The sequence below is a fragment of the Phyllopteryx taeniolatus genome, chromosome 5 (genome assembly GCF_024500385.1).
Source record: "Phyllopteryx taeniolatus isolate TA_2022b chromosome 5, UOR_Ptae_1.2, whole genome shotgun sequence".
NCBI lineage: Eukaryota > Metazoa > Chordata > Actinopteri > Syngnathiformes > Syngnathidae > Phyllopteryx > Phyllopteryx taeniolatus.
In genome coordinates, this window is record NC_084506.1 from 1,690,940 (window position 1) to 1,706,277 (window position 15,338).

Consider the following 15,338-nt stretch of genomic DNA (forward strand, 5'->3'; position numbering starts at 1 on the left):
ACTCCAGAGTGGAAGAGAGTCCAAGCGCTCTCAAGAGGACTGGTATCAGAACCCAAGCTGTGAACGGAAACGAGCCCGAATATATCTAGTCGGAACTTCTTGACCTCACACACCAGCTCGGCCTCAATCCCTGCCAGAGAGGTGACATTCCTCGTCCCTAGAGCCAGTTTCTGTAGCCAGGGATCGGATCGCCAAGCTCCCCGCCTTCGGCCACCGCCCAGCTAACACTCCACCCGACCCCTATGGCCCCTCCCACATGTGGTGAGCCCATGGGAGGTCAGCCTCAAGTGAATGCATAATCTGTTGATGTAGAAAAGTATAGTTTTTTTGGTGATGATTTTCCTGAAAAAGGTGACAGCATCATTTTGTATGATCAGTAATGTGTAGTATGTTTCGTCTCATGCAGAATCTGAAGTGCGCCCCGACCGGCTGCTGATATGGTGTCAGAGACAGACTAATGGCTACAGAGGCGTCAACATCACCAACCTGACATCTTGCTGGAGGAGTGGCCTCGCACTTTGTGCCCTTATTCATCGGCAGAGGCCAGAACTCATGTGAGAACACACTCAGTGAATTCTCACTGATTCATAATCCAGGACATTTACACACCCCTCCAGTAATATTGGAGCAGGGAGGGCAATTTTTATTTATTTATTTATTATTATTTATTTTTTTATGGGACTGAAGACATTTGGTTTTGATATTAATGGTCCCATATTTTTGCTCCTTAGACCTCCATAGAGTGACTGGAACATGGACTTAGTATAAAACTGTCAATTTCATTTCAAAAAACACCTTGGAGTGTCCAGAAAAGGCCCCTCTGACAGCTACTTCTGTTTGACCCAGTTTTGTATTTGCCTTATACATATTTGGCTAAGACTGCCCACTTTCCTCTGATTGGTTGCCTCCATGTAGAAGACCCACTTGTGAGAGCACGTGTTTATTTTGACAGCGCTGGCTCAGGAGCGGAGAGGTAGGGGGAGATCTTCGAGAGTTAGACAAGCTCGGCAAATTCGAATGACCTGATTTCAGGCCTCTCGGTAGAAAAACGTCAGGAACTCAGGAATGCATGGACGATTTTAAATCATATTTCACGTTTAGAGGGAGACAATATTACTTCCCAAGTACTAGAAACAGTTGGTTTGGCAAAATCGGGGACCTTTAAAAAAAATTCAGTATAGGACAAGAGATCAACAGTTTTTATTATCCAGTATTGACATCTAGAACAGATACACAACTTTTCGTACTGAAAATAGCATTATTTTAAACAAAACTCCAAATATTTAGGTGTGTACTGGAACAGATATCCTTAAAAATGGACATAGTATGGAATTTTAATTGCTTGTATACAAATTGTTATATCTCTGGAGTGCCCACAGACCCATCATTTGTGAAATTACACATCTCAATAAAAGCTGCCCATTGACTGGCAACCCACTCTAAATTTTGCCGACTCGTACTGTCACAATTTGGCAAGTTTACATAATACTGGCTTCATACCAGTATCTCCAATCGTGACTGGGTGAAGATCCGCCCTTTTCATTCATGGAATTGGCATTTGAGTCTGGTAATACTGTATTTACCAGATACATGGATCCAGACACTAATTGGCATGTGTAATTCAGCGGCTTGGTTGCTTTGCAGTTTGCATGCATTCTTTAAGACTCTGGGCTCAACAAGTACAGTACAAATGTACTCAGAATTTGTTCCCTGATGTGGAAAAAATAATAATTGCCTCCTGAACCCAGTAACTGGTTTTGCCACCCATGGCAGCAATAACTGAAGTAAAGTGTTTGCAAAAACTGGTGATGAGTCTCTCACATCGCTTTGGAACAATTATCCCACTCATAGGGTTTTCAAGCATGATTGGCCTTTTTAAGATCATACCACAGAATCTCGATTGGATTCAATTCAGGACTTTGACTTTTGACTACAAAAACAAAATGAAGCTTTTGGAGTGAACCAGCTACATAACTCAAGAGCCCCTGAGTTTGAGGGTAAGAACTGGTGGCTGTAGGTTTGCTGCAGGATTTACTAGTACACAGCAGAATTAATTGTTCCATTAATCACCAGAAGTCATCCAGGTCCTGAAAGTGAAAAGCAGCCCTAGACATCACGCTGCCACCACCATTAACGGCAGTTCACATGCTGTTTTATTCCCCCCCATATGTAACGGGCAACAGATCTCACACCTTCCAAAAATTTTGTCTTGTCAGTCCACAGACTAGTTCTGCAAATATCTTGCCGATCAAGACTGCAAATGTAAAACAAGCCTTTGTGTTGTCAGCAGTGGTTTTTGTCTTGGAACTCTCCAATGGAGGCCATTTCTGGCTAGTGTCTTTGTTATGGTTGAGTCATTAACACCAACCTGAGCTTGAGGGAAGTGAGGCCTGTAGTTCTTTGGATGTTGATCTGGGTTCTTTTGTAACCTCATGGATGAGACATCATTGCACTCATGAAGTAATTTTGGTTGGCAGACCACTCCCGGGAAGGTTCACCACTGTTCAGTTTTTCCTCTAAATGTGGATAATGGCTCTGACTGGGGTTTGCTAAAGTCCCAAAGCCTTGGAAGTTGATTCATAAATCCAGACTAGTTTTCATTCACTTGGTTTCTCATTTGTTCTTTAATTTCTTTGGCTCTTGGCATGAAGCCTTTCTAATTGAGAATTCGTAGCCTATTTCCATTTGTCTGATGGGTACTATTTCAGTGATTTCTTAATTTAACAAATCTGGCATAAATTAGGCATAGGTGTGGGCAGTGAAACTGAGCTCGTGGTTCATCACAGTTAACTCGTGAATTGACAAGGGGGGTGTGGGGGAGTACTTTTTCAAATAGGGCCAGACATATTTGGATTTTTTTCGCCTCAATGAATAAAATAATAATTTGGAAAATGCATTTTGTATTTCAGATAGCGACGTAAATACATAAAACCTAAACTGCTGATCTTTTTTCCTTATTTATCTTTTGATGTATATACTATACATTAGTATAGTAAAAGTTAGAAAATTCCTTCACAGTAAAATGAGGTATATGAGTAGATACGGCAGTTGAAATAAGCATTTAACATTTAACCATTTTTCTCACTAAATATACTTCCAACGGTGCTATTGACCTGAAAATTTCACCAGCTGTTGGGAACAACCCAAGTAATCAATAAATACTTTTTTGTGGCGCGGAAATGTGGGGCGCTTGTACGCTACGATGCTGTGGATAATAGTATGTGTCTTATCTGGAAGAAGAAATCAAGTCTAGAGCGGCTCCAACCACCGGCGACAAATTCCTTGTGTTTTTTGGGACATACTTGGCAAATAAAGATGATTCTGATAATGTTGCAGAAGACAGCCAATCATATTGCATCGGGTCGGAGTGACACGCTCTCTCTCTCTCTCTCTCTCTCTCTCTCTCTTGCTCACTCTCTCACTCTCGCGGGACGTACAGGAGGAGATTGCAGTGGAAAAAAGTTGACGTTCAACCATTATAACATTATAAGGGCGACAAGGAAATTTTGAATCGCACAGGCTGAAAAAAGATGCATATGTGACCAATTTCGTCGCAATCTCAAGCCCTGATATAAATATATCAATGGATAGAAAGTCATGGGTGCACATTATACACTGACCAAAAATATTAACATCAACACTTTTGTTTTTCCTCCCATTTTTCGTAACCTGGACTCCAAGATCTAAAACTTTTTCTACATACACACATGGCCATTTCCCTCAAATATTGTTCACAAATCTGTCTAAATCTGTTAGTGAGCATTTCTCCTTTGTCAAGATTATCCATCCCACCTCACAGGTGTGGCATATCAAGATGCTGATTAGACGGCATGATTATTGCGCAGGTGTGCCATAGGCTGGCCACAATAAAAGGCCACTCTGAAATGGGCAGTTTTATCACACAGCACAATGCCACAGATGTCACAAGTTCTAGGGAGCGTGCAATTGGCATACTGACTGCAGGAATGTCCACCAGAGATGTTCATTTCTCTACCATAACCCATGTTCCGCGCCGCCACTGCTGAGGCGGCCGAGTGGAGCTGTGGCCGTAAGGTGTTCGGTGCCTGTCGTGGCAGCAATCCCCGAACCCGTTGGTGGACAGAAATGGTGAGGGATGCCGTCAAGCTGAAGGAGTCCTATCAGGCCTTTTTGGGCTGTGGGACTCCTGAGGCAGCTGATGGGTACCGGCTGGCCAAACGGAATGCAGCTTTGCAAAAACTCTGGCATGGAAGGAGTTCGGTGAGGCCATGGAGAAAGACATCCGGATGGCTTCGAGGAAATTCTGGTCAACCATCCGGCATCTCAGGAGGGGGAAGCAGTGCACCATCAACACTGTGTATAGTGGGGATGGGGCGCTGCTGACTTCAACTCGGGACGCTGTGAGTCGGTTGGGAGAATACTTCGAAGACCTCCTCAATTCCACCGACACACCTTCCTATGAGGAAGCAGAGTCTGAGTTCTCTGAGGCGGGCTCTCCTATCTCTGGGGTTGAGGTCACCGTGGTGGTTAAAAAGCTCCTCGGTGGCAAGGCCCCGGGGGTGGATGAGATTCGCCCGGAGTTCCTAAAGGCTCTGGATGTTGTGGGGCTGTCCTGGTTGACACGCCTCTGCAACATCGTGTGGACATCAGGGACAGTGCCTCTGGATTGGCAGACTGGGGTGGTGGTCCCCCTTTTTAAGAAGGGGGACCAGATGGTGTGTTCCAACTACAGGGGGATCACATTCCTCAGCCTCCCTGGTAAGGTCTATTAAAGGGTGCTGGAGAGGAGGGTCCGTCGGGAAGTCAAATCTCAGATCCAGGAGGAGCAGTGTGGTTTTCGTCCTGGCTGTGGAAGAGTGGACCACCTCTACACCCTCGGCAGGGTCCTCGAGGGTGTATAGGAGTTCGCCCAACCAGTCTACATGTGTTTTGTGAACTTGGAGAAGGCGTTTTACCGTGTCCCTCTGGGAGTCCTGGGAGGTGCTTCCGGACTATGGGGTACTAAACCCCCTGACACGGGCTGTTCGGTCCCTGTACGACCGGTGTCAGAGTTTGGTCCGCATTGCCGGCAGTAAGTCGGACTCGTTTCCTGTGAGGGTTGGACTCCGCCAAGGCTGCCCTTTGTCACCAATTCTGTTAATAACTTTTATGGACAGAATTTCTAGGCACAGCCGAGGCATAGAGGGGGTCTGGTTTGGTGGCCTCAGTATTGCATCTCTGCTTTTTGCAGATGTGGTTCTGTTGGCTTCATCAAGCCGTGATCCCCAACTCTCACTGGAGCGGTTCGCAGCTGAGTGTGAAGCGGCTGGGATGAGAATCTGCACCTCCAAATCTGAGACCATGGTCCTCAGTCGGAAAAGGGTGGCGTGCCCTCTCCAGGTCTGGGATGAGATCCTGCCCCAAGTGGAGGAGTTCAAGTATCTTGTGGTATTGTTCACAAGTGAGGAAAGAATGGAACGGGAGCTCGACAGGCGGATCGGTGCAGCGTCTGCAGTGATGCGCACTTTGTATCGGTCCTTTGTGGGAATGAATGAGCGAAGCTGAAAGGCGAAGCTCTCAATTTACCAGTCGATCTACATTCCTACTCTCACCTATGGTCACGAGGTGTGGGTTGTGACCGAAAGAAAGAGATCCCGGATACAAGCGGCCAAAATTAGTTTCTTCCGCAGGGTGTCCGGGCTTCCATTAGAGCAAGGGTGAGAAGCTCTGTCATCCGGGAGGATCTCAGAGTAGAGCTGCTGCTTCTCTGCATTGAGAAGAGCCAGATGAGGTGCCTGGGGCATCTGATTCGGATGCCTCCCGGACGCCTCCCTGGTGAGGTGTTCCAGGCACAACCCACAGGGAGGAGACCCCGGGGATAAGCCAGGACACGCGACCGCGACCCGACCTCTGATAAGCGGTAGAAAATGGATGGATGGATCCCACCGGCCTCACAACCGCAGACCACGTGTACCCACACCAGGACCTCCACATCCAGTATGTTCACCTCCAAGATCGTCTGAGACCAGCCACCCGGACAGCTGCTGCAACAATTGGTTTACATAACCAAAGAATTTCTGTGCTAACTGTCAGAAACCGTCTCAGGGAAGCTCATCTGCATGCTCGTCGTCCTCATCGGGGTCTCGACCTGACTGCAGTTCGTCAATGTAACCGACTTGAGTGGGCGAATGCTCACATTTGATGGCGTCTGGCACGTTGGAGAGGTGTTCTTTCACGGATGAATCCCGGTTTTCACTGTTCAGGACAGATGGCAGACAGTGTGTGTGGCGTTGTGTGGGTGAGCCGTTTGCTGATGTCAACGTTGTGGATCGAGTGGCCCATGGTGCTGGTGGGGTTATGGTATGGGGAGGTGTATGTTATGGGCAACGAACACAGGTGCATTTTATTGATGGCATTTTGAATGCACTGCGATACCTTGACGTGATCCCGAGGCCCATTGTTGTGCCATTCATCCACGGCCATCACTTCATGTTGCAAAGATCTGTACACAATTCCTGGAAGCTGAAAACATCCCAGGTCTTGCATGGCCAGCATACTCCCCGGACATGCCACCCATTGAGCATGTTTGGGATGCTCTGGATCGGCGTATATGACAGCGTGTTCCAGTTCCTGCCCATATCCAGCAACTTCACACAGTCATTGAAGAGGAGTGGACTAACATTCCACAGGCCACAATCCACAACCTGATGAACTGTATGCGAAGGAGATGCCTTGCACTGCGTGAGGCAAATGGTGGTCACACCAGATACTGACTGATACTGACACCCCTCAAGACCTCCACAATAAAGCAAAACTGCACATTTCAGAGTGGCCTTTTTATTGTGGCCAGCCTTAGGCACACCTGTGTAATAGTCATGCTGTCTAATCAGCATCTTGATATGCCACACCTGTGAGGTGGGATGGATTATCTCGTCAAAGGAGAAATGCTCACTAACACAGATTTAGACAGATTTCTTAGCAATATTTGAGGGAAATGGCCTTTTGTGTATGTAGAAAAAGTTTTAGATCTTTGATTCCAGCTCACGAAAAATGGGAGCGAAAACAAAACCCTGGGCACCAGACTGTCCTGAAAAAATGGTCTGACAGGCGCACACCAAGGACATTACTCATATAACAGCTCTTTAATGATTGTGAGATGCTTTTTCTATTTTGGAATTGATCCATCCATCCATCCATCCATGTTCTTTCACGCTATCCTCATTAGGGTGTTGGCAGAATTGGAGCCTATCCCAGCTGAGAGGCAGGGTGCACCCCGGACTGGTCACCAGTCAATGACAATTAACCACTGCGCTGTATTAAATATAAAGTACACATTGGAAAGAAAGATTCTTGATTCTTTGTCCGCAGGGTCCTGAAGAACAATCACCCCTCCACACAGCCATTACTGTTCACAGCCTCATGTTCCCGTGGGAATTTTGACAAAAGATGATCCAAGTTCTTCATCTCGATCCAAATGAGTAGGGGCTACAAAACGGTCTGATCGGGATATATGAGAAGATGGCACTGCAGTATTGTAACGTGTGGTGTTATGCCCGAAGGGCACTGCAAATTACTCGAGTTACGAGTAGTGAGAATGTCCTTCGAGGGAGATTAGACAAAACTGGAGTTTTTTTGGAAGCCACAGCAGCTCTGTTTACAGATGCCACACAGAAGCATACTGTATAAAGGGAGTTTGGCAGTTTCATTAATATATTTGGGGATTGTTTTCCCCCCCTATCTTTAATGAAAAAGTACCAACACTTTTGCCAGCATATCTACAGGTTGGTATGGCCAATGTTTTTTGAATTGTTCAAAAAACTGGTTAATACTATGAATGCCTGTCTATGTGATAAAGTGATGCCAGATCTGAATTATTTGTCATTGTGTTTGTCTTTCCATCTTAGTGACTATGACTCCCTTAATGAGGATGAAGTGGCAGCAAACAATCAGTTGGCTTTTGATGTGGCTGAGCATCACCTTGGTATTCAACCAGTGACGACTGGGAAGGAGATTGCTGCGGAGGCTGAACCAGACAAGCTGCTAATGGTTTTATACCTGTCCAAATTTTACGAAGCCTTCAGGAACTCTCCTGGAAACAAAAAAGGTTAGAGTAAAAAAATTCAGTCTTAACATTTTCTCAGTTAATGCCAAATTAATTTAAATTTCCATTGGAAATGCATTTTCTTCTATAATGAAGAAGATGATGTGATTTACAGGATGAGATTAACTGTCTTAATTTATTTTTGTTGGGCAATAATATTAAAGTTATACTAGTTGAACTTGAACCTGCAGTGTAAATCCAGCCTAGGATGAAGTAGACATGACGTGAGCGAGACAATGAACTAAAATCACAGTTACCGTATTTTCACGACCATAAGGCGCACCATATTAAAAGCCGCAGTCTCAGTTACGGGGTATATTTCTGTATTTAACACATGCATAAGGCGCACCGTATTATTGGGCGCAGGCATGGTAAAACATACGCTAGCTTAAAACATACGGTAGCATGCATGCGCTAAAACAATGTTTTTAAAAAGGCAGCACAACTGAATTCGGTTTTACTTTATTGAAGTATTTAACAATGTACTCGCGTTATTTTTTTATCAATCCTCATTCACAAATCCATCAAAGTCCTCATCTTCTGTAGACGAAATGAAGAGCTGGACAAGTTCTCAATCAAACACGCCAGGTTCGAGTCAGTCTCGTTGCCGTGCGAAAGCTCGAACAACAGTGCAAGCAGACAGGTTAGCCCATGCATCCACAATCCATTCACAAATTGTGGCGTAACTCGCCCGGCGCTGCCTCCTAGTCTTAGTAAAACTGTGTTCACCATCTGTCATCCATGGCTCCCACGCCGCTCACTTCATTTTGAACGCCCTGTTGACACGGATTTCCAGCGGTTCGTCAAGCCTCCCGGAATGATGGCAAGCTCCAAGTTATTGCACTCAGTCGAATGGTGACTGTAGAGACGCTTCTCCCGGCTGTTCTTTGCTCATTAATCCATTGCTCGAGTTGGTCTTCCAACTCGGGCCACCTCGCTTTTTTTCCGCGTTTTGTTTTTCTTTTTTTTCTGCAGAAACTCAGCATAGTCTTCTTGACTTGGCGTAGCTCATTTTCCTGCTTCCTCCACTTGCGAATCATGGATTCGTTGATCTTGAATTCTCTCGCGGCTGTTCAATTCCCATGTTCCTCCGAGTAACCGATAGCTTGCAGTTTAAACTCTGCTTCGTAAGCGTGTCTCTCCGTAGGTGACATTTTCGTGGTTCCTTGGCCAAACAGATGTTGTTTTGCACAATGCACACCCCGGAAATGCTCCCAGTCAGTCAAGCACCCCGGCACTATATACCTACTGGGGGCGTGGCTTTAGCGTCCTACTTTACGCACCCTTCCCCTCTCCTCAGCCATGTCCGTTTTTCCTCTGTGTAAGCAGCGTGTCGGCAGGAAATGCTAAAAAAAAAAAAAAAGTCTAGCGGAGCGCTCATCACACAACAAGATTTATAGATGTTGGAACTTGGTGCACACATAAGGTGCGCCGCATTATTAGGCGCCCCGTCCATTTTGGAGAAAATTCAAGACTTTTAAGTGCGCTTTTTGGTCGTGAAAATACGGTAATTGTAAATACTGTCATTGATGGAGACAAACTGTAGTTGCACAGCAGGCTGACGTTGATGCATTGTCTAATGCAGACAACGAGAGCTGCAGCCACACCCTTTGGCACTATACTTTGGGGGAGCATTCCAGCACTCAACGCTGCCCTCAAAAGAGAGGTTTTTAAATTTCGCAGGGACTCTTCCATGATCCATCCCTTGATTGAAACTGTGTGGACAAATAGAAAGGGAATTGAGTGAGCTTCCCTGGTTTGGTGAAATCAGCACTTGAACAGATACATACCATCGGAGCAGGTGTTTTTCAGATGCTTTAGTAAAAAATTGACTAGTCTGTATTCGTCTAACCCCTTGGCTTATTTTCCTAAACAAGAACTAGCATCATGTATTGTCATTTTGTTTTATGTTTTGAAGGTGTGTGTAATGTCATGTGAAGATTCGTTAGCCTCAGGCTTGGTACGCTGTTTCCTTTGCTCAGTTTGAGAGTGTGATTTGTTTACAACCGGAACAAGTTTCAAATTACATCATGGTGTTGCAGTATATTTGCAATTGGTAAAATAAAAAATAAAAAAATCCAGAATACAAAACATAAATTTGGCATACAGGAAGCAGCAGATACTCGTTGTATTCATTTGCATTCTTTATGCTAAATTACAATTGGAGGACTGGCGTCTGTGCTGGTTGCCCCCTTTTCTGTTCATAACTTCCTCCTGCAGAAGTTGAATGTCAATGGTGGTTTTGCTATCACTTCTCTCTGGAAGTTGTCATCAAAGCATATTCATCCATGTCAGGTGTTCATGCAAATACAGTATGTGTGTTTGCATGTTTTGTTTGATCCCACGCCTTCATTGTTGAAGGATTTCCAACTTTTGTAGTCACATAACGTTGAACTATTGTGAATGTAATATAAACCTACTGTGCCTCTACATTTCAGGAGCAAAAGGAATAGATGAGAACAGTGAAAAACAATCAGCAAAAGGCAACCTCGGACAGCCCAGAAAGAGGATACCTAAGGTTGTGTAACATACTCTTCTAAGTGCATGTTTTCTTACTTTTTATTCATGCAAATAATTTATTTATTACTCTGACCTTGAAAAGTTTATCGCCTCCCACCTCTTCAGCTCTTTGTCCTTCCATTAATCAGAGCACCATCATTGGTCATCTGGCACTGAAAGTTTGATTAGATACGCTAAAGCCAGAACAATGATCAGGGATTTGCACAGATATTTTGGGGAGCAGGGGAGGAAAAAGGGCACTTCTTTTAATTTATTCCTAAATAAATAATTAGACATCTCTGACCTACCCATTTCAATACCCTTACACTCGGCAGATTTCAACAAAATAATCTGGCCACAAAGGCATTTTTTTTTCTTTATTAATCACAGGATCGCTACAATGCGCTCTGTGCTCCAGCACGCTGCAGTAGAAGGGGGGGGGGGATCTTACAGAGATCATTGAGTGCCGTCTCCCGACCAGCTATTTGAAGTAATTTGTTATTTATTTATTTTTTTAATATTTGACAGGGAATCTCTGCCAAAGCAGGAGTGTGTGTGTGTGTGTACAGTAGGTCTCTGGCTGGGCCATTCAAGAACAGTCACGGAGTTGTTCTGAAGCCACTCCTTCGTTATTTTAGCTGTGTGCTTAGGCTCATTGTCTTGTTGGAAGGTGAACCTTCGGCCTAGTCTGAGGTCCTGAGCACTCTGGAGAAGGTTTTCGTCCATGATATCCCTGTACTTGGCTGCATTCATCTGCAATCCTTCGATTGTAACCAGTCGTCCTGTCCCTGCAGCTGAAAAACACACTCACAGCATGATGCTGCCACCACCATGCTTCACTGTTGGGACTGTATTGGACAGGTGATGAGCAGTGCTTGGTTTTCTCCACACATACCGCTTAGAATTAAGGCCAAAAGGTTCTATCTTGGTCTCATCAGTCCAGAGAATCTTATTTCTAGCCATCTTGGAGTCCTTCAGGTGTTGTTTTTTTTAATTTTTTTTAAGCAAACTCCATGTGGGCTTTCATGTGTCTTGCACTGAGGAGAGGCTTCCGTCGGGCCACTTTGCCATAAAGCCCAGACTGGTGGAGGGCTGCAGTGATGGTTGACTTTCTAGAACTTTCTCCCATCTCCCGACTGCATCTCTGGAGCTCAGCCACAGTGATCTTTGGGTTCTTATTTACCTCTCTCACCAAGGCTCTTCTCACCCGATTGCTCAGTTTGGCGGGCGGGCAGCTGTAGGAAGGGTTCTGGTCGTCCCGAACGTCTTCCATTTAAGGATTATGGTGGCCACTCTGCGCTTAGGAACCTTAAGTGCAGCAGATATTTTTTTTGTAACCTTGGCCAGATCTGTGCCTTGCCACAATTCTGTCTCTGAGCTCTTCACAGTTCCTTTGACCTCATGATTCTCATTTGCTCTGACATGCACTGTGAGCTGTAAGGTCTTATATAGACGTGTGTGGCTTTCCTAATCAAGTCCAATCAGTATAATCAAACACAGCTGGCCTCCGCAGAAGGTGAAGAACCATCCCAGGGATGATCAGAAGAAAGGGACAGCACCCGAGTTTAATATGAGTGTCACACCAAAGGGTCTGAATACTTATGGCTGTGTGATATTTCAGTTTTTCATTTTTAATAAAGCTGCAAAAATTCCAACAATTCTGTTATTCTTTTCTGTCAATATGGGGTGCTCTGTGTACATTAATGATGAAAAAAATGAACTTAAATGATTTTATGTAAGGTAATGGCGGTGGTCCTAGGTGGGTTGGCAGGCAGTGGTGTGGACAGGTGGCAGGCAGTGGTGATGACAGACGGCTGGCTTGGCAGCAGGAATGAAGTGGATCAGGAACACGGGGGGTGGGGGGGGTGGGAGTGGGGGAATACGCTGGAAGTAACTGCACTACCTTGGGGAGGATTTCCTGGAACAGGCGGTCTTATATACCGGTGGTGATAGGGCTGATTGGAGACAGGTGCTGAAAACAGAGAGAGGAGGGGGTGGGGGCGGGGAGAGAGAGAGAGAGAGAGAGGACACAAAGCGCCCTCCCGGCTCCAATAATGGAACTGCAGGGCAGTGTATGACACATTCATTTGTTCTGTCTGTCAGTATGCCTCACTGGCATAAATATAGGAACAAAGATGCATTATTTATTGTAAATATATATTTTTTTGTTTATAATAAGTATATACAGTAAATGAACAGGTCATTTAAATAGACACATTCCTCCATCTTGTGATTGGATCGGTGATTGGCCACAAAAATCCTGACCGTGTAAAGCCTGTATATATATATATATATGTATATATATATATGTATATATATATATATATATATATATATATATATATATATATATATATAACTGTAACAGAGAGAGAAATTGATTTTAAAAAATTCAAAAAAACGCCCCCAGAAAAAAAGGGCCCCCTTTGTCACTGTGTGCACGTGCCTGACAATGATCAAGAATGTGCATATAATAAGTGTTCCACCTCTGATTGGATGGATTATTGATGTCTGCGGGCTGAACATTACAAGGAAAATGCAAAGCAGTGACAGGTTTCATTTTTATGAAAAGGGTCGTTTGCTCTTGCAGGATGAAACAAAAATGGATGACGATTCGGTTAATAAGAGGCGACGAAAGGGTAACTGCTACCTCACAGAGGTAGGTTGATTATTTCATCACATTTAAAAGCGTGAAATATGAGTCATCATACACTTCTGTCATTTGATATAATTTTAACTATTTCCCATTCTATCTTGCTCATTGATGTTGCTTGGGTACAATGGGCATCAAGTTATCATGTCACAGTACGCCCTCAGCAGGTGAGGACGGAAAACTGCGGGAGAACAAGGTCCGATCCATGGCAACACAGCTGCTGGCCAAATTTGAGGAGAACTCTGCAGACAAAAAGCATGGCAAGGTCGGATATGAATAATTAGTAAATGCATAGACATTTGAGCCACTTTTGAACCCTTGAGTGCATGGAGTTTGCATGTATTGTCTTTTTACTGCAAAATAACAGTAACGGTGTAACGGGACATTGAAATACTCCCTCTGCTTATTATTCTGATGTTTATTGAAAAAGCAGCCGGACAAAAAAGGGTTTTAGGGCATAGACTGGACGAGGGGAATAGGGGTGAGAACCACAGCCGAACAGTAGTGAGACACTCAAGATATTTGACCACAAGTAACATCCATCCATCCATTTTCAACACCGCTTATCCTGGTTAGGGTCGCGGGACGCTGGAGCCTATCCCAGCTGACTTCGGGCGAAAGGCGGACTACACCCTGAACCGGTCGCCAGTCAGTCGCAGGGCACATATAGACACGGACAACCATTCGCACTCACATTCACACCGTCACTGAGTGGGAACTGAACACAAGTAACATTACAACAGTCAAATTGTGTTATTATTTGTGGGTGGAGAACCGAGAACAAGATGAGAGAGGACAGAAAAGGGCAGGACAGAATGTAGTGAAAATGAGCAAGGCAATGCTACTGACGGATTCTATTTTAGTGTCTAAACACCTGTAAGAACCTGTGAGCTGATATGTTAGTATAACCTCTGTTGTTATTAGTGTTCAAAGCACAAGCAATTACAGCCTATAGCGTGTCTATTGAACTTATTAGTGAATGAACACCATATCACATGCATGTTAGTCAACTGGTGTACCGAGTTGCTGAGCCGGCACATTGACGAAGGGAGGGTGGCTATTTGAACACAAACAGTCCAGCAACATGTGTAGACAGACATAATACTCAAAGGCATTTATTTCTCCTTGGCGTAACACAACTGTGATTGTTGCAGCTTATTGAGTCAATTGTGAAACTCTTCGTGTATGTCTGGATGTATGGCTTTTACTTCCTCCCGGTGGCTAAGGCAAGCCCACCAGAAGGAACACAATGTGGGGCTGGAACATCCAATGGCATTCCCATTCATTTCATTGGAGAAAAATGTGGAAGAAGTGTTTTGAGTTATGAGTGTGGTCACGGAAAAAAATTCAACTTGTGAGTCAAGGAAAATACTAGAATTTAGCTCCATAATGTTAATATTACTACATTGATCTAGTACTACTATGTAATACATTACCAGATGAGTAAAATTCAGATTAAAATAATATAATTAAACTCAAATATAAGGAAAAACTATACCAGTGTGTCCCAACCTTTATTGAGCCAAGGGAAATATTTTGCATTGGGAAAACCTCATCCACACTACCAAACAAAAATGTCACAAAACGAACATGCAGTATACTGAAATAATGATTATCTTCTCTCAAATTTCTCCCAGAAGGACTTACTCTGTGTGAAGTATGGGTCTGTTTTGTCCAGCACAGAGCTATTCTTTTGTATGAATGGCAATAGGTGGATGCACAGGTTAATTGTGCCTTCTGCCATCAAGTGATAAAGCATTGTTCTTTCTGTCACTATACCTCGGCCGCATAGAAGAACAAAGAACAAATTATTTGTAGTAAATAATTTTCGGACCAATTAAGTTAAATTAGATATGAGCCAATGATCCGAGGAGCTGAGTTGTCTGGGGCTTCACGGCCCTGGTAGTGTCACCCATGGCAAACAAGGCCTAGGTGTGGGACCAGACAAAGGAGGGCTAAAAGACCCCTACGATGAAAAATATTAATGGACTGAGGTTGCCCTTGTCCAGACGCGGGTCACCGGGGCCCCCCTCTGGAGCCAGGCCTGGAGGTGGTGCTCGAAGGTGAGCGCCTAGTGGCCGGACCTGCACCCATGGGGCCAGGCCGGGCACAGCCCGAAAGGGTAAC

General features: G+C 44.6%; 1 protein-coding gene across 7 annotated transcripts in view; it reads left to right on the forward strand.

The window, feature by feature from the left end:
- Positions 1-15,338, forward strand: part of mical2b (microtubule associated monooxygenase, calponin and LIM domain containing 2b) — a 127,497-nt gene that overhangs the window by 80,301 nt on the left and 31,858 nt on the right. For 6 of the 7 annotated variants that reach the window (XM_061772535.1, XM_061772531.1, XM_061772530.1 and 3 more), the window contains 5 exons: positions 407-554; positions 7,863-8,062; positions 10,498-10,577; positions 13,149-13,217; positions 13,351-13,476. In XM_061772535.1, the coding sequence (XP_061628519.1) occupies positions 407-554; positions 7,863-8,062; positions 10,498-10,577; positions 13,149-13,217; positions 13,351-13,476 (623 nt within the window). Of the gene's footprint in view, positions 1-406; positions 555-7,862; positions 8,063-10,497; positions 10,582-13,148; positions 13,218-13,350; positions 13,477-15,338 lie in introns of those variants that run through there. The other variant, XR_009788424.1, reaches the window with a different exon arrangement.